General features: G+C 46.6%; 1 protein-coding gene, 6 non-coding genes and 1 pseudogene across 17 annotated transcripts in view; all 8 read right to left on the bottom strand.

The window, feature by feature from the left end:
* Window positions 1–23,895, bottom strand: part of TEX14 (testis expressed 14, intercellular bridge forming factor) — a 91,739-nt gene that overhangs the window by 60,306 nt on the left and 7,538 nt on the right. For 9 of the 11 annotated variants that reach the window (XM_054689713.1, XM_054689715.1, XM_054689710.1 and 6 more), the window contains exon 2: window positions 12,275–12,411. In XM_054689713.1, coding sequence (XP_054545688.1) covers window positions 12,275–12,410 — 136 coding nt within the window. In that variant the 5' untranslated portion in view covers window position 12,411. Of the gene's footprint in view, window positions 1–791; window positions 1,053–12,274; window positions 12,412–22,910; window positions 22,938–23,895 lie in introns of those variants that run through there. The other 2 variants (XM_054689711.1, XM_054689718.1) reach the window with 2 other exon arrangements.
* LOC119233230 (small nucleolar RNA U3) lies at window positions 538–751 on the bottom strand. Its single transcript, XR_005122362.1, has one exon. It is a non-coding gene; the product is annotated as a small nucleolar RNA U3 (small nucleolar RNA).
* LOC119233231 (small nucleolar RNA U3) lies at window positions 3,973–4,186 on the bottom strand. The gene has a single exon (XR_005122363.1). It is a non-coding gene; the product is annotated as a small nucleolar RNA U3 (small nucleolar RNA).
* On the bottom strand, window positions 9,395–9,614 carry LOC119233233 (small nucleolar RNA U3). The gene has a single exon (XR_005122365.1). It is a non-coding gene; the product is annotated as a small nucleolar RNA U3 (small nucleolar RNA).
* On the bottom strand, window positions 15,802–15,965 carry LOC119233088 (U1 spliceosomal RNA). Its single transcript, XR_005122254.1, has one exon. It is a non-coding gene; the product is annotated as a U1 spliceosomal RNA (small nuclear RNA).
* Window positions 18,634–18,797, bottom strand: LOC119233076 (U1 spliceosomal RNA). The gene has a single exon (XR_005122244.1). It is a non-coding gene; the product is annotated as a U1 spliceosomal RNA (small nuclear RNA).
* LOC119233232 (U1 spliceosomal RNA) lies at window positions 19,875–20,038 on the bottom strand. The gene has a single exon (XR_005122364.1). It is a non-coding gene; the product is annotated as a U1 spliceosomal RNA (small nuclear RNA).
* Window positions 20,978–21,127, bottom strand: LOC119233179 (U1 spliceosomal RNA; annotated as a pseudogene).

Raw genomic sequence — 23,895 nt, 5'->3', positions numbered from 1 at the left:
CTGCTGACTCGTTCGCTGCTCTCTTCAGCAGTGTGCTTTGGTCGATCTACCGGTTCTGTTCCCCACCTGTCTCTGCTGAATCCTCTCACACCACCACCCCATCTCTGGCCTGGACCCCAGCTCTTGTATGCACAAAGAGATAATCGTGTACGCCAATTAAAAGCCTTAATAAACCAGATTGGAAACTTACTTACTTTTAAAGATTTATTTATTTATACAAGCACTGGGTAGAGTCAGAAACGCGGGAGGGTGAGAAAATTCACCAGAGCCAGAGACAAAAGCAGAAGAGGCAGATTGACGAAATACACTGCTGAGGGGAGCAGAGCGAATGGCAGAAAAGGTCTGCGCGCCATGTGAGACCCTCACTGCTGGCTGGGGATTTGAATAGACGCAACAGGCAGCCGCCTTGCAACCCAGCGCTCCACCCCCAGGTTGAAATTCAAACACCACACATGAATGCTACTAAAACTCTTAAACATCAAAATAAGGGGGAAGAAAAGCCTTCTCTTGCTGAAAACCAGTAGTAAAAAAAAGGAAGCCACTCAGACTGCGTCCTCTCCCTCTAACTCTCCAAAATGGAGAGAAGAACGATCATCAATGGCAGAGAGCAGTTGCGTAAGCAACACTCAGAGCCGGCTTCACGCTCAGGAAAGGACGCTGCGCCTCCTCCTCGTGGTTTCCGGTGCTCTACACGATCAGAGAAACTTCTCTAGTAACGAACTATAGAAATGATCCCTGAAAGTATAGTCTTAGCGAAAGAGCCTGCCCCTTCTGGAGTGAGTAAGACCCACACATATTACAGTAATGGTGGTTTTTCTTCGCGGACTACTATTTCGAAATGTATACTAGTGCGCCTTTTATAAAGTTCATTTTCATGACCACAGCTGGACAAGGCATTTCAAATTCCACTTTAACTACATTAAATGTTTCCAAAGACAGTTCAAGCCGCCACTTAATTAACATACTGTTGCTGAACAGCCAATCACACGCCAGCTGCTCCCAACCCCGCCCCCGTTCCCCGTGGCAATTCCGTTGGCGGCAGGATGAGTCGCAATGCGACTACGAAGTGCGCGGGGCGTCGGGAAGCGCCTTTGCTTAGTCAACGACGTGAAGCTGGGAGAGGAGGCCTTTCAAGAGGAAAACGTAAACGAAAAGTGTATGGTAAAAGCTACTAATCAAAAACTAGTAGAACACGCCCAATTTTTAAACGTTATCCTGTAGTCAAAATACCAGACCTGTAACTGCCTTTTCGACTTAAATCAGGGAATTTTTATTTACATAAAAATTATGTACATAATTTAATTGTTAATTAAGTGGCAGCTTGAGCTGTCTCTGGAAACATTTAAAGTAGTTAAAGTGGCATTATGTAATTCAGGGCCTCCCTTGTGGCACAAGGGATTAAGCACAGCACCGAGCAACTATCCCTACCTAGCCTCTGCAGCATCAGTTGTCTCTCCTGACCGCCAGGGAGCTCCCCACATGGCGCAGCAGACCTCTCCTGTCTCGCCTGCTGCTCCCCTCAGCGGTGTATTTCAGTCAGTCTGCCTGTTCTGTTCCCTATTCTGTCTCTGGTGAATCCTCTCACCTCCTACACCTCTGGCCTGTACCCCAGTTCTTGTATGCAAAATAAATAAATCTTTAAAAAAAAAGAGAAACTCAACTTCCAGTACACACAAAAAATAGTAATAAAGGGTTTATTTACAAAAAAGGGGAAATGAATAACTCAGGGAGAAAGAGAGAGAAATTGGTGAATGCGTCCTACCAGTTTCACTGAGTTGCAACCCCAATAACACACTGAAAGCTGGCGAAAAACCAAGGACCCCCAAGGTCCACATGTCTGGCATATACCAAGCCTGGCTGCCTAACTCCACTCTCAGTTCTCAGCAATCCACCCTTTGGTGGTGATTAACAAATGGGCCATGTAGTCCTTGATGTCTTGGATCTCTTTGGTCTGGGGTGGGGTCCATAAAACCTATTTGCTTATAAAAAAAATTAAAGAAATAAATTTATTTTAAATTTTTTTCAAAAAAAGCACCTAGAGGGCCTCCCCGGTGGCACAGCGGTTGAGCACTGGGTTGCGAAGCTGCCTGTAGCCTCTGCAGTGCCGGTTCAATCCCCGGCTGCTCCCCGGCCACCGGAGGAGGGTACCACATGGCGCGCAGACCTCTCCTGCCGCCCGCTGCTCCCCTCAGCAGTGTACTTCGGTCCTTCTGCCTGCTCTGCTCCCCACTCTGGCTCTGGTGAATTCTCTCACCCTCCCGCGCTTCTGACTCTACCCAGTGCTTATATAAATAAATTAAAAATAAATAAATCTTAAAAAAACAAAACAAAACAAAAAAGCACCTAGAGTAAAATGGTTGATTTAAAATTGCATTTAACTGTTAATCAAAACCACAGTGAGATATCATCTCATCCCTGTGAAAATGACCTATATCAAAGACTAGAAAAAAATATTGGTGAAGATGTAGAGAAAAATGAATAATGCTCATCCAGTATTGCTGGGAATGTAATTTGGTGCAGCCTCCATGGAAAATGTACACAACTCCGTAAGTGTACATTACAATAACGTGCCAACAAAACTCCCCTGCCAAAGTCCTTTTCTTCCCCACTCTTCCCCACTTCTTCCCCACTATGGGGGGGGGGAGGGAGGGAGGGAGGGAGGGAGGGAGGGAGGGAGGAAGGACGGACCATTAGGACCCAGCAATACCACTGATAGGTATTTATCCAAAGAACATGAAAATGCCAAAATGCAATATGAAAAGATGTATGTTATGTTCAGAGCAGTGTTATTCACAATAACTGAATCATGGAATCAACCTAAGTACCCAATCAGTGCCCAGATGACTGGATAAAGAAATTGTGGTATGTGCAATGGAGTACTATTCAGTGATTTAAAAGGATGGACAAAGTGAATGCATGCATCTTGAGGTGATCATGTTAAATGAAGCAGGTCAGAAAATGAAGTCACCCGATTGTATATGAAAAAAATAACCAAAGGAAAATACTGGCAATGCCAGTATTTGTATGAAAAAGTACAAGTAATTGTTTGAAAAAATATTGGTTAGCAGAGGCAATGAATGGGGGAGGAGTGGGGAAGAAAAGGACTTTGGCAGGGGAGTTGAGTTTTGTTGGCACGTTATTGTAATGTACACTTACGGAGTTGTGAAGTTGTACTCCCAAAATGCTACACAAATGACTGACAAAATTTGAGGCGAAAATTTTTCAGTTAGTAAAGCAAATCACTGAGGGGGGAATTAAGAAAAAAAGAACAAATCACCTTAAAATGCCTAAGGTGGTGAAGATCAAAAATGCCCTTGAAACTATTTTAAGTGGCTTTTTTGTTTGTTTTTGGTAACTCTTATAATGGAATCCACTCAAATACCTAATTGGTTGAAATACAAAAATGAGAATTAAAAGAATGTCAGGAATTTAGCTTATGAAAGAAAAAAACCTCAACAAAACTCGTTTAAGGGCCTTCCCTGGTGGCGCAAGAGGTTAAGCACCGACTTAACGAATCAATCTGCAGCCTCTGCAGCCCAAGTTTGAACCCCAGCAGGCCAGAGAGCAGCCCACATGGCGCCACAGACCTCTCCTGCCTCATCCGCTGCTGCGCTCGGCAGTGTGTTTCAGTCAGTCTGCCTGTTCTGTTCCCCACTCTGTCTCTGGTCATCTCTGGCCTGTACCCCAGCTCTTGTATGCATAGCTGGCCCTCATGTGGGGCAAGCAAACCCCTTGTCTCACCCACTGGTAGTATATTTCAGTAAATCTTGCTCTCTACTCATCTCTGGTGAGCTCCTCAGCCTCCTTACAGACCACAACCCATCTCATGTAAATAAATGAAAAGACAAAACACTTAAAAAGTAAAACCTAGAGAGCATGAGAGAAAAGCAACAAGCGACCAACGGAAAGTAAGAAGATATAGAGTTGTGTTACTTATACATCTGTCATAAAACTAAACCAAGATAATTGGAAGCCACTCAGACTGCGTCCTCTCCCTCTAACTCTCCAAAATGGAGAGAAGAACGATCATCAATGGCAAAGAGCAGTTGCTTTAGCAACACTCAGAGCCGGCTTCACGCTCAGGAAAGGACGCTGCGCCTCCTCCTCGTGGTTTCCGGTGCTCTACACGATCAGAGAAACTTCTCTAGTAACGAACTATAGAAATGATCCCTGAAAGTATAGTCTTGGCTCACAGCCGCCAGCTTCTGCTGGGTCTACGGCAGCCACACATTTTACACTGGTGGTGAGAAAGTTTCCCCAGTTCTGGCTCCACTGGATTAAGACAGGGGTTTTGCTATACAAACTTCCAAATGCTACCACTTAATACACATTTTACCGTGGTAAGTGGAAATGTAATTTACGGAAAAAATTTAACACCCATGCATCATTAACATAATGCAGGGTGACGCCATTCACAGCTTCCATCCGTCGTGCCCCGGAGGTATTGACGCAGACTTTCCGGTAACGTGGCCACGCCCCGAAGGCTAAAGAAAACAGCGCCTTTACCTTTGTTAATGAAATGCTGAATGGAATGACTTGCAAATCTTAGCAGAAGCTTGAAGACAGTGTCCTCAGAGTTTTGACCTTTAAATGGCAGTAACTTAGAGCTCAGTCACTGTAACAATGGCGAGGAGGTTACTGGGTAGCTGACAACCAGCATAGGAAAACAGAACTTTTGGTTTTGTACCTTATGTTTGCATTATGTGTTGACACTTTTGAAGATTTTTTATTTTATTTTTTTAAGATTTATTTATTTATGCATACAAGCTCTGGGGTACAGGCCAGATGCGCAGGAGGGTGAGAGGATTGACCAGAGACAGAGTAGGGAACAGAACAGGCAGATTGACTGAAATACACTGCTGAGGGTGTTAGGGGAGCAGCAGGCGAGTCAGGAGAGGTCTGCTGCGCCACGTGGGTAGCTTCCGGGCCAGGGATCGAACTCATCCTGTTAGGGGGAAAGGATGTCCTGTGCTAATCCCATACAGGCTTTGTGAACTCCACCCCCACTCCAGACCAAAGCCATCAGGACACTGGGAAAGACAAATCCCGTCACCACCAAAGAGAAGGTGGCTGGGACCTGAGGGAGGAGTTAAGCAGCCAGGTTGGGTATAAAAAACCAAACACGTGGGCCTTGGGGGCTCTCTTGCTCTGTCGCTAGCCTCCTGGCTTCATGGCTCCTGGCTTTCGGCCAGCTCTCAGAGTGCCATTTGGGATTCCAGATCGGTGGATCGGGTAGGACGCATTTAAAACTTTGTCTCCTATTTTTCTCCCTGAGCTGTACATTTCCTCATTTGCCCTTCCCTTGTAAATAAACCTTTTATTAACCTTTCGTGTGTGCCTGCAGTAGAGCATTGATAAGTCCTTTTAAGCGCGCGGGTGAGGACCCACAGTCAGGCACCCCATTTTGTATCGGGGCTGCCCTGTAACAATCCTGCAGTGGCGGTGGACAGCTTCATAGGTTGTGTCTCAAACCCTTGCGCCACCAGGGAGGCCCAATACTTTTGAAGATTTTTAAAATAAATCTAATGTGGTTGATTTGACATCATTTCCTCCTTCAACAAATACCTGCGTTTCAACCATAATAATACTGGCTACTATTTACTGAGGGCTTGCCAGGTACCCAGTATTATTCTAAATGCCTTGTAGTTCCACATTGCAACAAACACTCCCCTAGACCAAAAATTAGGAATAGGCAGGATTAAGTTCTAAGCATCCTTTGTGCTCCTTTTCTCATACTCCTGAGACACAGGGCAAGCTAGGAATTATGCAGTTTTAGGGACAGTGCAGGAGGGGACCTCTGAAGAATTTAGGGAGGCTTCAGAGATAAGGACAACAAAGGGAATGTAACCAATTCCACTGGGAAAAACAAACATCTCAGGACCAAGGACAACATTGTTAACGCTGGTCCTGTTTTCCTTCAGGTGGTAAAGGGAGGCAGAGATTGGAGAAATGGAGAGTGGTTTAATTTATGGACAACTTAGAAGGGCAGCTGTTTAGGGCCTCCCCGGTGGCGCAGCGGTTGAGTGCTGGGTTGCGAAGCTGCCCGCGGCCTCTGCAGCACAGGTTCGATCCCAGGCTGCTCCCCGGCCACCAGAGGAGGGTCCCACATGGCGCGCAGACCTCTCCTGCCGCCCGCTGTTCCCCTCAGCAGTGTACTTCGGTCCTTCTGCCTGCTCTGCTCCCTGCTCTGGCTCTGGTGAATTCTCTCACCCTCCCGCGCTTCTGACTGTACCCAGTGCATGTATAAACAAAACAAACAAGCAAACAAATAAACATGCCTCTATAAAATTAAAAAAAAAAAAAGAAGGGCAGCTGTTTAACTTCAACGCAGGGATGCCCATCCAGAGGACTGGGCCATAAAGATAAAGATGCAACAAATGGGGAAAGACAGACCTGTTAGATAAGGAATGTGAAGATCCCCCACTCAGTAGCAAATTAAGTGAGACAGCCGAGAACTAACCAATCACAAAGAGACTGGTGGAGCTTTAGAATAATGAGGGAAAGAAGGTATATATTCCCTGATACACAACTCCACTTTGGCTTCCTTGCCCCTCCCAGGCTGGTTCCCTGGCCTGGGAGTCCCACTTTATTTCTGCTCTTTTTCTCCTCAATAAACTTTTTCTTTCTCTAAACAAACCTGCCTCTTCTCGCTTGCTTGCCTGAGCATCTGCGAAGCTCCTGCTGCGGCTTCGTGAGACACCAACCCGTGGGGTCTAGTGGCTGGGACTCAGCGCTGCCCCTGCAGCCTGGGATCCATTCCTGGCTGGGAGACTAGGCCTGACAATTCCGGTATCACTCCCTTCCTTAGGATTAGCTGTAGACTTGCTATAACTGCATTTCTGGAAATTTGGAATGGGTGAGAAATTGTACTGCATCTCTAGTGAAAATCCCTCTGTGCCCCTCAGAGGTTTCCAGTGCCATCTTGGCATCCGAAATGCATCTGCTGAGAAAACCACCTCCTGAGAAAGTCAAACACCTTCACCACTTGCTTAGACTGCCCAGCACCTCCTTGGAAATGCAAAACCCCAACACTTCAAACACGTCCCTTCCCGCCTTATATAATCACAGCACTCCTACCATTCCGGGAGTCACGTTATCAGGGTGCTAATCTTATCGCTGACTCCCTTGGTGTCCATCTCATATAATAAACTCCCCCCTACAGACGTTCTTGTGGTTCAGAATTTGGCTTTGTGGGTGTGAGCCAAACCCTGGTTCGCTTGTTTACAACTTTATCCATTGTCCCACTTTTTATGTGCTAAAGAACTATGCGTGGTACTGGGCATACAGAGGTACAGAGACAAACAAATATACTAGTCTAGTAGGGAGAGCGACAATAGATACACACAAGATGTCAGGTAAGGCACACTGAGGATTTTAAGTGTTGAAACAGAGAGAGCAGCATGGTGGCTATTTAGATGTTAGTGGTTAGGAAAGCCTCCTCTTTGAAGTTGACATTTAAGCAGAGAACACAACGATGCAAAGACCCAAAGAAGGGAAGAAGGCAGTGTGTTCCAGCCACTTGAAAGCAGCAACAGAGGAAAGGGTATGAGGGAGAAATGAGGTGTAGGCAAGGGCCAGCTGTCTGAGAGCTTTCTATGGGAGGGCAAGGTCAGGGGAGTCTGGATTTTAAGTGTAAAGGGAAGTCAGCAAGAGGTTTAAAGCTATGAGCAGTTCTAAGGCCACTGCAATGTGGCTTGCATTTGGGCACAGCAAAGAAGCAACAGAAACCTGGGCACTTCTAGAAGTGAAGTACATAGGACTCGCTGAAAGGTTTACTAGTGGAGTCTCCCTGGTGGCACAAGGGGTTAATGTACAATGTACGATGTTGTCTGCAGCCAGTGCAGCACAAATTCCATCCCCAGCCAGGAAGCTACCCACATGGTGCAGCAGACCTCTCTTGTCTCACCCGCTGCTCCCCTCAGCAGTGTACTTCAATCAATCTGCATGTTCTCTGTTCCCCCACTCTGTCTCTGGTATATCCTCTCACCCCCCACACCTTTGGCCTATACCCCAGTTCTTGTATGCATAAATAAACCTTTAAAAAGAAGATTTACTAGGGCCTCCCCTGGTGGCACAGTGGTTGAGCGCTGGGCTGCAAAGCTGCCCGCAGCCTCTGCAGTGCTGGTTCCATCCCTGGCCACCGGCGAGGGTCCCACATAGCGCGACAGAACCTTCCTGCCGCACCCGCTGCTCCCCTCAGCAGTGTATTTCGTCAGTCTGCCTGCTCTGTTCCCTGCTCTGGCTCTGGTGAATTCTCTCACCCTCTCGCGCTTCTGACTGTACCCAGTGCTTGTATGAATAAATAAATCTTAAAAAAAAAAAAAAAAGACTATTTACTAGTGGTTGGGAAAGAGGCTTCTGAAAGTGACAGGCTGGTGGTAATGTGCAAGGACAACATGACCAATGGTGCCAACAACAGGGAAGAATGGCGAAGACAGGGATTTCTAATCTGAGTGTAACAGAGGCATCTCTATAGAAAAAGGGAGATTCCATGTTCCCTGCCCCACCTAATGAGGGGTGGAGCTGGACAGGGGAAGCTATAGAACACTTGGAGAGAACACTGCGGAGGCACTAGGAGAGGGATAGAGAGAGAAATGGACAGTAAAGGGTCCCTTGCTTCTTGGCTTTGGACTTGCACCAGAGTTGCAGGAGAAACATGGACTTGAAGAGACACTTAACAGAGACTTGTGGGTGAGAGACCCATGGGGAGGCTCACAGTGGCAGCCCTTATCTCGACTTCTACTTTGATTTTGTTGCTTTCACCCTGGACTTGCTAGCCACTTCTGCTGTTTTTTTTCCTATGGTTCCCTGCCGGAAGATGCCTTAGACTTGTGGCACATTTTCTGGCCTTAGAGTTGTGGCAAGCTTTAGGGCGTCAGTGGCCCTGCTTCAGGCCAACCCTGTTTGGCCCCACAAGGGATGGGAAATTTTGGGTGGTTTTTTTTTTTCTTTTACAGATTTAATTTTATTTATGCATGCATGCAAGAACTGGATAGTGTGTAGGCCAGACGTGCAGGATGGGGTGGGTGAGAGGATTTACCAGAGACAAAGCGCGGAGAGCAGAACAAGCAGATCCACTGAAAAACACTGCTGAGGAGAGCAGCTGGTGAGAGGGTATCTGTGCCGGGTTATAGTTTTCATAGCTGAGACTTAGCCCCTTGTGCTACCAAGGGAGGCCCCTGACAGTTGTCTTTGATTATGCTTCTCTAACTTTTTCACTTAAAACCACAAAAAAAAATTAATGACTATAAGACCGTAGAGTTTAAATACCCTCTTCCTCAGGCCACCTGACACTTGCTTGAGGGGAGTCATGAACCTAATACCCAGTAAGTGAAAGTATCTGGTTTACTTTAAAAAGTTACATTTATTCCCACCAACTCTAACACAAACAGAAGCCACTCAGACTGCGTCCTCTCCCTCTAACTCTCCAAAATGGAGAGAAGAACGATCATCAATGGCAAAGAGCAGTTGCATAAGCAACACTCAGAGCCAGAGCTGGCTTCACGCTCAGGAAAGGACGCTACGCCTCCTCCTCGTGGTTTCCGGTGCTCTACACGATCAGAGGAACTTCTCTAGTAACGAACTATAGAAATGATCCCTGAAAGTATAGTCTTGGCTCACAGCCGCCAGCTTCTGCTGGGTCTATGGCAGCCACACATTTTACAGTCATGATCACTTTTTTATTATTCTGAAACTCATTTCACCAGTTGTTATTGTTGCAACTCATTTTACTTCATCATTTGTTTGTCTTATACCAATTCGGTTGAATGGCAAATCTCAAAGCATCATTTCACTTGGATTCTTCTAGAAACACTTCACAGTCTCATTAGCATATGGCTTCCTGGCAGCCAATCACACACCTCTGGCAACTGCTCTCTAAGTTCCTATTACTCAGCACACCGGGCCTCTAGCCTCCAGGATCCCAATCAGGTGGAGCCCCTGCACCATGAAAAAGGAGATTCCCTTCCTGGCTTTGGTCCTCGTGGATTACCTCTAACCTATTTATTAGATAAATTCACCAGCCTGGAAAGATCTAGTTTCTTTATCCGTGAAAGAAAGGGAGGGGGGAAGTATCCTTCTAAAATCACATAATTATAGTTATAACCAAGACAGATTGTCGAATGCTCACTCGATGGTAAACACTCTTTTAATTTTTTTTTTTTTAAATAGAGGCATGTTTTATTTATTTATTTGTTTGTTTGTTTTGTTTATACATGTACTGGGTACAGTCAGAAGCGCGGGAGAAATTCACCAGAGCCAGAGCAGGGAGCAGAGCAGGCAGAAGGACCGAAGCACACTGCTGAGGGGAGCAGCGGGCGGCAGGAGAGGTCTGCGCACCATGTGGGACCCTCCTCCGGTGGGCGGGGAGCAGCCGGGGATCGAACCGGCGCTGCAGAGGCCGCGGGCAGCTTCGCAACCCAGCGCTCAACCGCTGCACCACTGGGGAGGCCCGATGGTAAACACTCTTAATCCCTTGTCTCATTTCATCTTCTAAACTGGAGATGGGCATATTTATTTCCTCATTATACATGTTGTTTATTGCATCTTTCACACAGCTGAGGGAGCCAAGGCAGTACTCTAGATATATCTGGCACTAAATCGAGTCTGGATTCTTTTAGATAAGAGTTCTTCCGCAGACTGTCTAATCTCCAATCAAATTCATTCTCCAATAAAGCATTAAACACATTATCCCTTAAAGCGTAGTCTTTTTTTTTTTTTTTTTAAAGATTTTATTTATTCAGGAGCCTCCCTGCTGGCACAAGGTTAAGCGCAGTGCTGTGAAGCTGTCCACAACCTCTACAGCGAGAGTTTGATCCCCGACCTGCCAGGGAGCCACCCATATGGCACAGAAGACCTCTCCTGACTTGCCCACTGCACTGCTCCTCTCAGCAGTGTACTTCAGCCTATCTGCCTGTTCTGTTCCCTGCTCTGTCTCTGGTGAATCCTCTCACCTCCCATGCCTCTGGCCTGCACCCCAGTTCTTTTTATTATTTTTTAAAGATTTATTTATTTATACAGGCATACCAACTGAAATACACTACTGAGCGGAGCAGTGGGCAACACTGGAGAGGTCTGACGCGCCATGCGGGTATCTCTCCTGCCCCCTGTTGACCAGGATTGAACCCATGCTGCAGAGGCTGTGGACAGCTTCACAGCGCTGTGCTCAACCGCCTGTGCCACCAGGGATGCCCCCAATCTTTCTTCCTTTTTTTTTTTTTTTAAGATTTATTTATTTAGGGCCTCCCCGGTGGCGCAGCGGTTGAGCGCTGGGTTGCGAGGCTGCCCGCGGCCTCTGCGGCACCGGTTCGATCCCCGGCTGCTCCCCGGCCACCAGAGGAGGGTCCCACATGGCGCGCAGACCTCTCCTGCTGCCCGCTGCTCCCCTCAGCAGTGTACTTCGGTCCTTCTGCCTGCTCTGCTCCCCGCTCTGGCTCTGGTGAATTCTCTCACACTCCCGCGCTTCTGACTGTACCCAGTGCTTGTATAAACAAAAAACAAACAAACAAAAAAACAAATAAATAAAACATGCCTCTATTTAAAAAAAAAAAAAAAAGATTTATTTATTTATGCATACAAGAACTGGGGTACAGGCCAGAGGTGTGGGGGTGAGAGGATTCACCAGAGACAGAGCGGGGAACAGAACAGGCAGACTGACTGAAATACACTGCTGAGGGGAGCAGCGGGCGAGACAGGAGAGGTCTGCTGCACCATGTGGTTAGCTCCTGGGCCAGGGAATCAAACTCGTGCTTCAGTACCTGCAGATAGCTTCATAGTGCTGCGTCTTAACCCTTTGCGCCACCAGGGAGGCCCTGTTGTTGTTGTTTTTTTTAAGATTTATTTATTAATGCATATAAGAGCTGGGGTGCAAGCCAGAAGTACAGAGCAGTGAGAGGATTCACCAGAGAAGAGTGGGAAGCAGAACAGGCAGATCCACTGAAACACACTGCTGAGGGAGCAGCGGGCTAGACAGCAGAGGTCCACTGTGCCATGTGGGTCACCTCCCTGAGGCCGGCTGGGGAATTGTACTTGTGCTGCCATGGCTGGCAACAGCTTGATAGCATGGTCTTTATTTAACCCCTGCGCCATCAGGGAGGCCCCCAAACATCCATTTTAATGTTAAGACACAACCACATGGTAAAGCACACCTCATCCCTCAACTTAACTTCGAAATGTGTCTAAGAACACATACTTTTATGATGTCCCTGGTTTTCCTACCAATACTATGCAGAATTATGGACCACAGCTGCATCTGCCATTTTAACATGGTGCTTACCTTTCTTAAGTATCTTCTTTACTTTCACATAGTTTCCTTGTTTGACATATTCGTGAAGCTGAGCTTCCAAGGAGTCATTTCTTAAGGAACCAAGCTGAACAGGACAGGGCACTGGAAGCTGAACAATCCGAGACATCCTTTTTTAAAAGAAAATAGCATGATGAATTAGAATTGCATGGAAGCAATGTCAATTCACATTTATTTCTCTCCTTGAACACTTTTTAATTTTTTAAATTTTTTATTTTTTTATAGAGGCATGTTTTATTTATTTGTTTGCTTGTTTGTTTTGTTTATACAAGCACTGGGTACAGTCAAAAGCGCGGGAGTGTGAGAGAATTCACCAGAGCCAGAGCTGGGAGCAGAGCAGACAGAAGGACCGAACTACACTGCTGAGGGGAGCAGCGGGCGGCAGGAGAGGTCTGCGCGCCATGTGGGACCCTCCTCTGGTGGCCGGGGAGCAGCCGGGGATCGAACCGGCGCCGCAGAGGCCGCGGGCAGCTTCGCAACCCAGCGCTCAACCGCTGCGCCACCAGGGAGGCCCTTGAACACTTTTTTAAAAGATGTATTTATTTATGCATACAAGACTGGGGTACAGACCAGAGGTGCGGGGGGTGAGAGGATTCACCAGAGACAGTGGGGAACAGAACAGGCAGACTGACTGAAATACTCTGCTGAGGGGAGCAGTGGGCGAGGCAGGAGAGGTCTGCTGCACCATGTGGGTAGCTCCCTGCCCAGGGATCAAACTCCTGCTGCAGAGACTGTGGATAGCTTCACAGTGCTGTGCTTAAACCCCTTGCACCATCAGGGAGGCCCCACTATGTCCTCAATGTTCATCCATGTTGTAGTGTATGTCAGAATTTTTTTCCTTTTCCTTTTTTTTTTTTTTTTTGTTAATCCAGCACATTTATTTTTTTTTTAAGATTTATTTTTATTTATTTATACATGCACTGGGTACAGTCAGAAGCGCGGGAGGGTGAGAGAATTCACCAGAGCCAGAGCGGGGAGCAGAGCAGGCAGAAGGACCTAAGTACACTGCTGAGGGGAGCAGCGGGCGGCAGGAGAGGTCTGCGCGCCATGTGGGACCCTCCCCTGGTGGCCGGGGAGCAGCCAGGGGTCGAACCAGAGCTGCAGAGGCGGTGGGCAGCTTTGCAACCCAGCACTCAACCGCTGTGCCACCGGGGAGGCCCTTTTTTCCATTTTAAGGCTGAATAGTATCCCATGTGTATACATATATACCCCCTTCCTGTTTGTCCATTTATCCATAGATGGAAATGGCTTGATTCCTCCTATGGCTACTGTGTCTGTGAATAATGCTTTGTACCTGGATGTACAAGTATCTTTGTGGGTCTGCGAGACATAAGTGGCCTATTCAGCCACCATTCTTTGTTACCTGCAGTTCTGCATTCCTATACAAGGTCAGAACTGCCAGTCAATTAGTCACAGGAGCCAAACCTTATATAGTGCCTTTCAAATCAACCAAGAGCAGAAAGCTTGATCAGTCTGGGAAGGCTATGCATCACGAGGTATGACCGGGAATGACTGGGGGGCTGATGATCTATGCATAAAACGTACTCCCGACTTATACATCACGAGGTATTACTGGGAGTGCCGGGGACCTGAGGACCCCAGAAGCTGATCAATAGAATGCCTTGTTGATAAGATTGGAACCATGGCTAGGAGTCTGGTGTATGGTTTCAATTACAACACTTGGTCATCAAGCAGGTAAGAATTATCTGGTCAGCTGTCTGCACCAAGCCCTAGATGACAAAAACACATTCTTTAGTTTCCACCCATCTTTTTCTTTGTCCTCCTACCCCACGGAACTGATGCTGTATGATTATTCTATCAATAAAAAAGCCAGGATCTTGCTTGTTCAGCAGTATCCGGTACTGTGCAGCCTGCTCCACGACTTCCGTTTATCAGTGCAGTGCTGCCAAGGCAACATATCTTTAAAATTCTTGTTTTTAATTCTTTCGAGTGTATATATACAGAAGCAGAACTATTGAATGATACGATAATTCAATATTTAGAGGAACTACCATACTGTTTTCAATAGTGGCTGCATCATTTTTACATTTCAACCAGCAGTGCACAAGGGTTCCAATTTTTCCAGATCCTCAATACCTATTTCCTGCTTTTTAAAAGTAATATCATAATGGCTTCCAATATCTTTTTAATTTATTTTTTATAGAGGCATGTTTTATTTATTTATTTATTTGTTTGTTTGTTTGTTTGTTTATACATGCACTGAGTACAGTCAGAAGCGCGGGAGGGTGAGAGAATTCACCAGAGCCAGAGCGGGGAGCAGAGCAGGCAGAAGGACCAAAGTACACTGCTGAGGGGAGCAGCGGGAGGCAGGAGAGGTCTGCGCGCCATGTGGGACCCTCCTCCGGTGGCTGGGGAGCAGCCGGGGATCGAACCGGCGCCGCAGAGGCTGCAGGCAGCTTCACAACCCAGCGCTCAACTGCTGCGCCACCAGGGAGGCCCCCCAATATCTTTTAAAATGTGTTTACTTCAAATCTTTATTTAAAAATGGGGCCTCCCCGGTGGCGCAGCGGTTGAGCGCTGGGTTGCGAAGCTGCCCGCGGCCTCTGCGGCGCTGGTTCGATTCCCGGGTGCTCCCCGGCCACCAGAGGAGGGTCCCACATGGCGCGCAGACCCCTCCTGCCGCCCGCTGCTCCCCTCAGCAGTGTACTTCGGTCCTTCTGCCTGCTCTGCTCCCCGCTCTGGCTCTGGTGAATTCTCTCACCCTCCCGCGCTTCTGACTGTACCCAGTGCTTGTATAAACAAAAACAAACAAACAAATAAATAAATAAATAAAACATGCCTCTATTTAAAAAAAAAAAAATAAAAAAATAAAAATGTCTACAAATAGGGCCTCCCCGGTGGCGCAGCGGTTGAGCGCTGGGTTGCGAAGCTGCCCGCAGCCTCTGCAGCGCCTGTTCTATCCCCAGCTGCTCCCCGCCCACCGGAGGAGGGTCCTACATGGCCTGCAGACCTCTCCTGCCGCCCGCTGCTCCCCTCAGCAGTGTACTTCGCTCCTTCTGCCTGCTCTGCTCTCTGCTCTGACTCTGGTGAATTCTCTCACCCTCCCGCGCTTCTGACTGTACCCACTGCCTGTATTAATAAATAAATCTTAAAAAAAAAAAAAAAGACTCCAAATAGGGCCTACCCTGGTGGTGGAGGCGGTTGAGCACAACGCTGTGAAGCTGTCCACAGCCTCTGCAGCGCCGGTTCGATCCCCGCCCGCCTGGGAGAATTTCACATAACGCGGCAGACCTCTCCTGTCTCGCCCACTACTCCCCTCAGCAGTGTATTTCGGTTCATCTGCCTGTTATGCTACCTGTTCAGCCTCTGGTGGACTCTCTCACCCTCTTGCATCTCTAGCTTAATAAAAAGAAAATCTTAAAAAAAAAATTAATGCATAAGTCAACCCTTGAAGAAAAACAGCAAAACTACAGAAAAAGCGAATAGCATAAAACTCAAAACACGGCTTCCACAATTTTATCTTTGGCAACTAAATAAACCAGGGGAGAGCGCGAACGCAGTCCCCCACTACCACAAATTATGCAGTCGAGTTTCCCACATTTGGGGAAATCGCAGGGGTCAGCACATCCGGAGTGCAATGGATAAGCCTCGCCCTGGGAAAACCACCTTCGTGATCATGGTATCTCCCCTGCCAGGTAAGTATGAGTTGTTCCTCCCGCTTGGTACCTTGCCCTCACCATTAAAACACGACATAGTCATGGTCAATTATACTCCGTGTTCTTCAGGCTTCCAGTAAGAAATTATGGGGTTAGTGACAGGACACAGAACAGGATACAGCCCTTTAGATATTCAGTAAAAATTCCTCCTCCCGAAGAATTACTCTAACCGGCAGGCACCGCGCTCCTCATCTACATATCCCCGCCTCTCACGCGTTCCTTATCTACATATCCCCGCCTCTTGTCGCTACGTTTCTTTCCTGCAGTTATTTTGCTTCCGGGAAAGAAGAGTAAATCCACTCTACGACGATCTAAAAAAAGATCCTCAGTTGGTGTAGCTGGGAGATTTTTTCAAGTTCCTTGCCCTTCGGGCATACCTAAAGATTTCAACAAGGATTTGTCATGAGAAGCCCGAATTCTGCTCTGCTAGACGGTGCCGCTTGGGAGGCCGGGGCCAGCGGCCCAAACATAAGTGAAGGCCATATATTCAATTACGCGGCTAGAATCGCAGCTTCACTTTGGGACTAAGTCTCATTATTGCTCAGTCTCTTTCAGTCTCCAATTCCCATAATTCTGAAGTGGGGCTAGTACTGCCTACCTCGCGAAGTTTCTTTGGAACTCAATCACTGAATGCATGCAGAGTGCAGCCTTGAGGCCCAGCACCCCTCCCCCTCCAGGCCACACAGCTCCTGGAGAGGTGCTTCGAGCTGTTGGAGACCTGAAGTCGGCTTCGCCAAGATTCAACTCTCTCCTGCTGTCTGGGACCAAGGAAAGCAGCATCAGGTCTCGATCTGATAATAAACCTAGCAGTCCTTCTTTTAGATACGTTGTTTTCCATTCTGGCCTTGGTGGCTAGGGCTCTGGACAAAACAATTCTGTCCTCAGAAATTGTAGTATCAAAGGCTTTGGTGATATATAGGAGGTAAAACTTTACCTCTGCCCTGTTAGGGTCGCTGGCTGGGCCTGAGAACTAAAGTAGCATAGCTTAACAGGATAAAAACATGCAATTTTAATTTCATGTCATGTAAGTTTACCTGGCAGGAACCCTCTTAAGGAAAGGAAGACACAAAGAAGCAGCCAAACCTAAATGCCTTTTTTTTGGTTTTAGGTCGAAAAAAGAGGCTCGTGTGGGAACGTAACTAAAATATATGGGGAGACCGAAGGAAGACATGAATTGTTTTAACAAGATATTTTTGTACAAAATTCTAGGATTCGACTCCCTTTCTCTGGGAATGTTTCTTCCTTCCTGACATTGGGAGTGGGGGCATCCTTTACATGGGCATTTTATCTCCCGCTTTTTTTTTTTTAATTAAAGATTTTTTTTTTATTTATGCATACAAGAGCTGGGGTGTATGCCAGAGGTGGGGCGTGCACCCACTGCTGCACCAAGTGGGTCAGCCCCCTGGCTGGGGATTGAACTCAGGCCACAGTGGTTATAGATAGCTTTATAGTGTTGAGACTTAAACCCACAATCCCACTACAAAATTACCTCTGTTAATTAACACTTTGATATCATATATGGTAACTCCAATTCTTAACATTTTTTGACTAATTTTGCTACCTATTGTGTCAAGGTAATATGTATAAGCAATATTCTATTGCTTCCATTTTTAAAAAAGATTTATTATTTATTCATGTATATAAGAACCAGGATACAGGCCAGATGTACAGGAGAGTGATAGGACCCACCAGAGACAGAGTGGGGTACAGAACAGGCAGACTGACTGAAATACACTGCTGAGGGGAGCAGCGGTCGAGTCAGGAGAGGTCTGCTGTGCCATGTGGGTAGCTCCCCGGGCGGCCAGGAATCCAACCTGCGCTGCAGAGGGTGTGGACAGCTTCATAGCACTGCTCTCAACCACCTGCGCCACCAGGGAGGCCATATTGCTTGCATTTTATGCCTTTGTGTATACTACTGCAATGAACTGGGTTGAGGACATATCTTTGTGAATAAGTGATGATGATTTTTAGAGCAATTTCCCCTCTATTTTAATATTTAGTCATCTTTAATTTTTAAAATTTTCTTTTCGCAATAATATAGCCTACAACGTTGTATATAACTTAGAGGTACAAGATCATCCTTTTCAGGTATGTTACCACACCGCATCCACGACCAAGACACGCACAGTCTCTACCACAGTCCACTGCTCCCACCCCACTTTGCTCTCCCCCTCCCCCTCAGGTAGCCTCAATTCAACAGATTTCTAGGGTTTGTTACTGCTTTGGCTTTATATATTTTGTTTCCCTATAGTCCACATATTAATGACAACATCCCATACTGGTCTTTTTTGTAATAATCATCTTAAGTGTGTGCCAGGGCCTCAAGGGGTTAAGTCCCAACCAAGAGAAGCTATCCACAGCCACTGCAACAGGAGCTCCATTCTCGGCAGGCCACGGAGCTAAGCCACAAGGCACAACAAACCTCTCCTACCCCGCCTGGTGCTCCCCTCAACAGTGTATCCTCTCAGCCCCACCCAACTCTGGCCCGCACACCAGGTCTTGCATGCATAAGTAAATATTAACTTTAAAAAAAAGACAAACGAAAATTGAAATTGCAAGTTAGTTTCAGCTCAACAAAGCTTCCTAGTGCACTACCAAACAGCACAGCGCGCGTTCCATATCACATTAAAGTCTAACCTTCTACATAAATGAGATCAGGGGAGAGCGCGAACGCAGTCCCCCACTACCACAAATTATGCAGTCGAGTTTCCCACATTTGGGGAAATCGCAGGGGTCAGCACATCCGGAGTGCAATGGATAAGCCTCGCCCTGGGAAAACCACCTTCGTGATCATGGTATCTCCCCTGCCAGGTAAGTATGAGTTGGCTCGCCGCCACCGCCGCTTCCCCCTCGGATGCCAAACACTGCTTACACACGGTCACTTTCCTCAGGCGACCGCTACACAGCCACGCACAGAGTAACGATTTCTCCAAACGACGAAAGCATAAAATAGTATTTTGGATGCCAGAATATTTACAACGATTCTAAATATATGTATTAAAATGTGAACAAGATCGCCCGACACTGTGCTCATTTGCATATCCCAAGCCCCTTTCGTGACGTCACCAGAGCGCGCCTGACAAACCTCCGGGCTTTTTTTAAGATTTATTCATTAAATCATACAAGAGCTGGGATACAGGCCCAGAGGTGTGCGTGTGGGGGGATTCACCAGAGACAGAGTGGGGAACAGAACAGGCAGACTGACCGAAGAACGCTGCTGAGGGGAGCAGCGGGTGAGTCAGGAGAAGTCTGCCGCCCCATGTGGGTAGCTCCCTGGCCGCTGAGGATTGAACTCGTGCTGCAGTTGCTGTGGGCAGCCTCACAGGCTGCGTCCTAAACCAGCAAACAAATAAATAAAGCATGCCTCTATAAAAAAAAAAAAAAAAAAAAGGGGGTTATGCCTTTGGGAGAAAGTAGAGCTGTAAGTTTCGAACATTAAAAAAAAAAAAAAAAAATAAGCCCCGTATGCTTTATTTTTAAGATTTATATATGGAGCCTCCCTGGTGGTGCAGGGTTATAGACAGTGCTATCAAGCTATCGCCAGCCACTGCAGCTTAAGTTCGATCCCCGGCCGTCCAAGGAGCAACCCACACAGCGCAGCAGACCTCTCCTGTCTCGCCCGCTGCTCCCCTCCGCAGTGTATTCATTGGTCAGTCTGCCTGTTCTGTGCCCCACTCTGTGTCTGGTGAATTTCCTCATTCTCCGCACTTCACACAATGGACTCCAGAAAACTATCGTTACAATAAATAGACTTACTAGGAAAATGGGAATTAAGCAGAGCGAAGGTGCAAACAGACACTAACAAAGCAAAAAACCAAAATACATACGACAGTTACAACTCCTAACACGAAATTAAGCCTAAACTACAAACAGCCTTCTTTTAAAAAACATAAAACCAGGGGAGAGCGCGAACGCAGTCCCCCACTACCACAAATTATGCAGTCGAGTTTCCCACATTTGGGGAAATCGCAGGGGTCAGCACATCCGGAGTGCAATGGATAAGCCTCGCCCTGGGAAAACCACCTTCGTGATCATGGTATCTCCCCTGCCAGGTAAGTATGAGTTGCTCGCCGCCACCGCCGCTTCCCCCCGGATGCCAAACACTGCTTACACACGGTCACTTTCCTCAGGCGACCGCTACACAGCCACGCACAGAGTAACGATTTCTCCAAACGACGAAAGCATAAAATAGTATTTTGGATGCCAGAATATTTACAACGATTCTAAATATATGTATTAAAATGTGAACAAGATCGCCCGACACTGTGCTCATTTGCATATCCCAAGCCCCTTTTCGTGACGTCACCAGAGCGCGCCTGACAAGCCGCGGGCTTTCTGACGTGGTGGGCTGAGTACAGGCCCACCAGACATGTGCACCACGGTCCAACAGCTGGGAACATGTTACCTTCGTTTGTGACAAGAAATTCTGCAGACGCGATTAACGATTTGAGACCAGGAGATAATCCCAAATTACCCAGGGGGGCCCATGTAGACACAGGCTCCTTATAAAGTGAAACAGGCGAAATAACAGGGCGGGTGTCATCCGAGGGAAAGACACTACATTGCTCCCTTTGGAAATGGAGGAAGGGACCACAACAAGCTAATCTCCGAGCTGAAAAGACAAGAAAACATTCTCTTGCCAGCGACACAAATCCAGTCTTTAGGCTTCTGACGTCCAGAGGTGTAAACGGATGTTTCTTTTAATCAGTAGTAACTCTGTGGTAACATGCCCCAGCAGCATTAGGGGGGTGATGACTTTGGGAGAAAAGGCAAAATACAAGTTTCAGACATTAAAAACAAAATAAGCCTTGTGCGGCTTAAAGAATAACACTGGAAAAGAGTAGAGAGCCTTTGAGCCTATAAAGATATAGTGACTAGTAAAGCCACGGATGGAAAATAAAACATTTGCACAGGAAACCTTTCTAGCCAACCAAAGAGGGTACATCAAGCACATCTTCAAAGACAAAGGGAAAGTTCTATCCTTTAAACCAACTAAGCCAGGGGAGAGCTCAAATGCATTCCACACTACCACAAAATATCAGCTAAATTTCCCACATTTGGGGAAATCACAGGGGTCAGAGTGCAGTGATAAATCTCACCCCAAGAAGATACTTTTATGATCACAGTATCTCCCCTTCCAGGTAAGTATAAGGCACGAAAACCTAGCATGCACAGCACCCTTTAAGTACGGTTGGAAAGCAATGGTTCCCTAAAAGCACCATATCTGGTATAAAATTAAATCAAACAGCCTGAAGACTGTCAGTCTCAGGGACTTACCCAAACCTCATCATAAACGCCCAAGAATCTAAGAAGCATTCTTTCCCAGTTTGCACTTAAATTCCTCATTTACATATCACTCCTCTCTGCAAAAGACACTTTCCTCCACAGGGACTCATTCCCCATACTTGAATCTGCCTTTCCCTCTAATTTTGACAAAAAAAAAAAAAAAAAAGGCATACTGGGAGTCCATTAGCATGTGATAACTCCAAGGTTCAGCCTGCTACAAACTACAGATGTTTCCATTCATCAGCATTGAAATCAGATGCACAGCTTCGAATCACAGGTAGGTAGTAATAACAATAACAGTAGCAGTAAGATATAATGCTTATTATATGCCCCGCACTGGTCTAAACAAGTCTTTTACATATAATGACTAAGTTAACCTTCGTAACTACTCTATGAGGTAAGGTACTACTGTTATTGCTATAGATGTGGAAAATAAAGCACAGAAAAGTTAAATAAATTTCTGTAACACTGTACCTGTGGACGATTGCGTTCAACTGATGAATGAATCTTCAAAATGCTCAGAATGGGGGCCTCCCTGGATGCACAGGGGTTAAGTCTCAGCACTATCACCACTATAGCTTGAGTTTGTTCCCCCTCCAGGGATATAACCCACGTATGGCATAGCAGACCTCTCCTGTCTCACCTGCTGCTCCCCTCAGCAGTGTATTTCAGTAGATCTGCCTGTTCTGTTCCTCATTCTCTCTGGTGCATCCTCTCACCCCCTTCACCTTTGTCTTACACCCCTAGTTCTTGTATGCATAAATAAATCAATCTTTAAAAAAATAAATCTTGGGCCTCCCCGGTGGCGCAGCGGTTGAGCGCTGGGTTGCAAAGCTGCCCGCAGCCTCTGCAGCGCCGGTTCGATCCCCGGCTGCTCCCCGGCCACCAGAGGAGGGTCCCACATGGCGCGCAGACCTCCCCTGCCGCCCGCTGCTCCCCTCAGCGGTGTACTTCGGTCCTTCTGCCTGCTCTGCTCCCCGCTCTGGCTCTGGTGAATTCTCTCACCCTCCCGTGCTTCTGACTGTACCCAGTGCTTGTATAAATAAATAAATAAATAAATAAATCTTTAAAAAAAAAAAAAAAGAAATCTCAGGGCCTCCCTGCTGGCGCAGGCATTAAGACATAACCTATAAAGCTCTCCGTAGCCACTGCAGAATGAGTTCAATCCCCAGCCAGGGAGCAACCCACATGGCGCAGCAGACCTCTCCTGACTCACCTGCTGCTCCCCTCAGCAGTGTATTTCAGTCAATCTGCCTGTTCTGCTCCCCACTCTATCTCTGGTGAATCCTCTCACGCCCCACACCTCTGGCCTGTACCCCAGTTCTTGTATGGATAAATAAATGTTTTTAAAAAAAGAAAGAAAATCTTAAAAAAAAAAAAAAACTGCTCAGAATGATTGCATTCATTCATTCATTTAACATTTGATGCATTACTACTGTTATGGCTATAAAAGGTGGCAGATGTATAAGATTCAATCCCTGCCTCCAAAGAACTCAGAGGCCATGAGGAAAAGACTGATATTCGAAAGATCGGTGAAAAAAAGTGAAAACTGTTATTTTCTCTGACCTCTCAAGTCAGAATTCCTAGCCACTAGCCTGTGAAGGTCTCTTAAAGCAAGGGGCCCAAGGAAAAGGATGGATCCTTACCTATCTTGGCTGCTCTACAGAAAAAAGACGTCACTTCTCCGGACGGAACTAGAACAGGATCCTTGGTCCTGAATGGGTAGTTTATGAAGGGAGATAAAAAGACATACTGGAGCCTGGTGGCACAAAGGGTTTAGTCTCAGCACAATGAAGCTATTGGTAGCCACTGCAGCACGAGTTCGATCCGTGGCCAGGGAGCTACCCACATGGTGCAGCAGAGCTCTCCTGTCTTGTCTACTGCTCCCTGCAGCAGTGTATTTCAGTCAATCTGCCTATTCTGCTCCCTGCTCTATCGTGACTCTTCTTACCTCCCGCACCTCTGGCCTACAACGCAGTTCTTGCATGCATAAATAAAATAAAAATAAATAAACAAAAGTAATCTATAATTGGGTTGTGGTAATGATTGGGCAACTATATAAATAAAATTATACTAATCATTAAACTAAATAGTGGGTGAATTTTTTTTAAAGATTTATTTATTTTTATACAAGAACCAGGGTACAGGCCAGATGCAAGGAAAGGTGAGAGGATTCACCGGAGACAGAGCGGGGAACAGAACAGGGAGAGTGACGAAATACACTGCTGAGGGGAGCAGTGGGTGAGACAGGAGAGGTCTGCTTCACCATGTGGGATTCTCGCCAGCCGGCTGGGATCGAACCCATGCTGCAGAGGCTGTGGACAGCTTCACAGTGCAGCGCTCAACCGCCTGAACCACCAGGGAGGCCCTATAGTGGGTGAATTTTATGTGTATATTATGCCTCAATAAAGCTGTTTTAAGATGACAAAAGATAAAGCCATTATTTTTAGAGATACATACTGAAATAATTATGACTCAAATACTATGACACGTGGGACTTACTTCAAGAGACAGGTCTGGGAATTTAGGGTTTGGGGAGGTATAGATGAAACAAGACTGAAATTGAGTTGATCTATGTGGAGGTCAGATGTGGTTAAACAGGCATATATTACATTATTTTATTTAGTTTAC

Source organism: Talpa occidentalis, unplaced genomic scaffold (genome assembly GCF_014898055.3).
Source record: "Talpa occidentalis isolate TD23 unplaced genomic scaffold, MPIMG_talOcc4v2.1 talOcc4.7, whole genome shotgun sequence".
NCBI lineage: Eukaryota > Metazoa > Chordata > Mammalia > Eulipotyphla > Talpidae > Talpa > Talpa occidentalis.
This window is presented reverse-complemented; position numbering and strand designations above follow the sequence as displayed.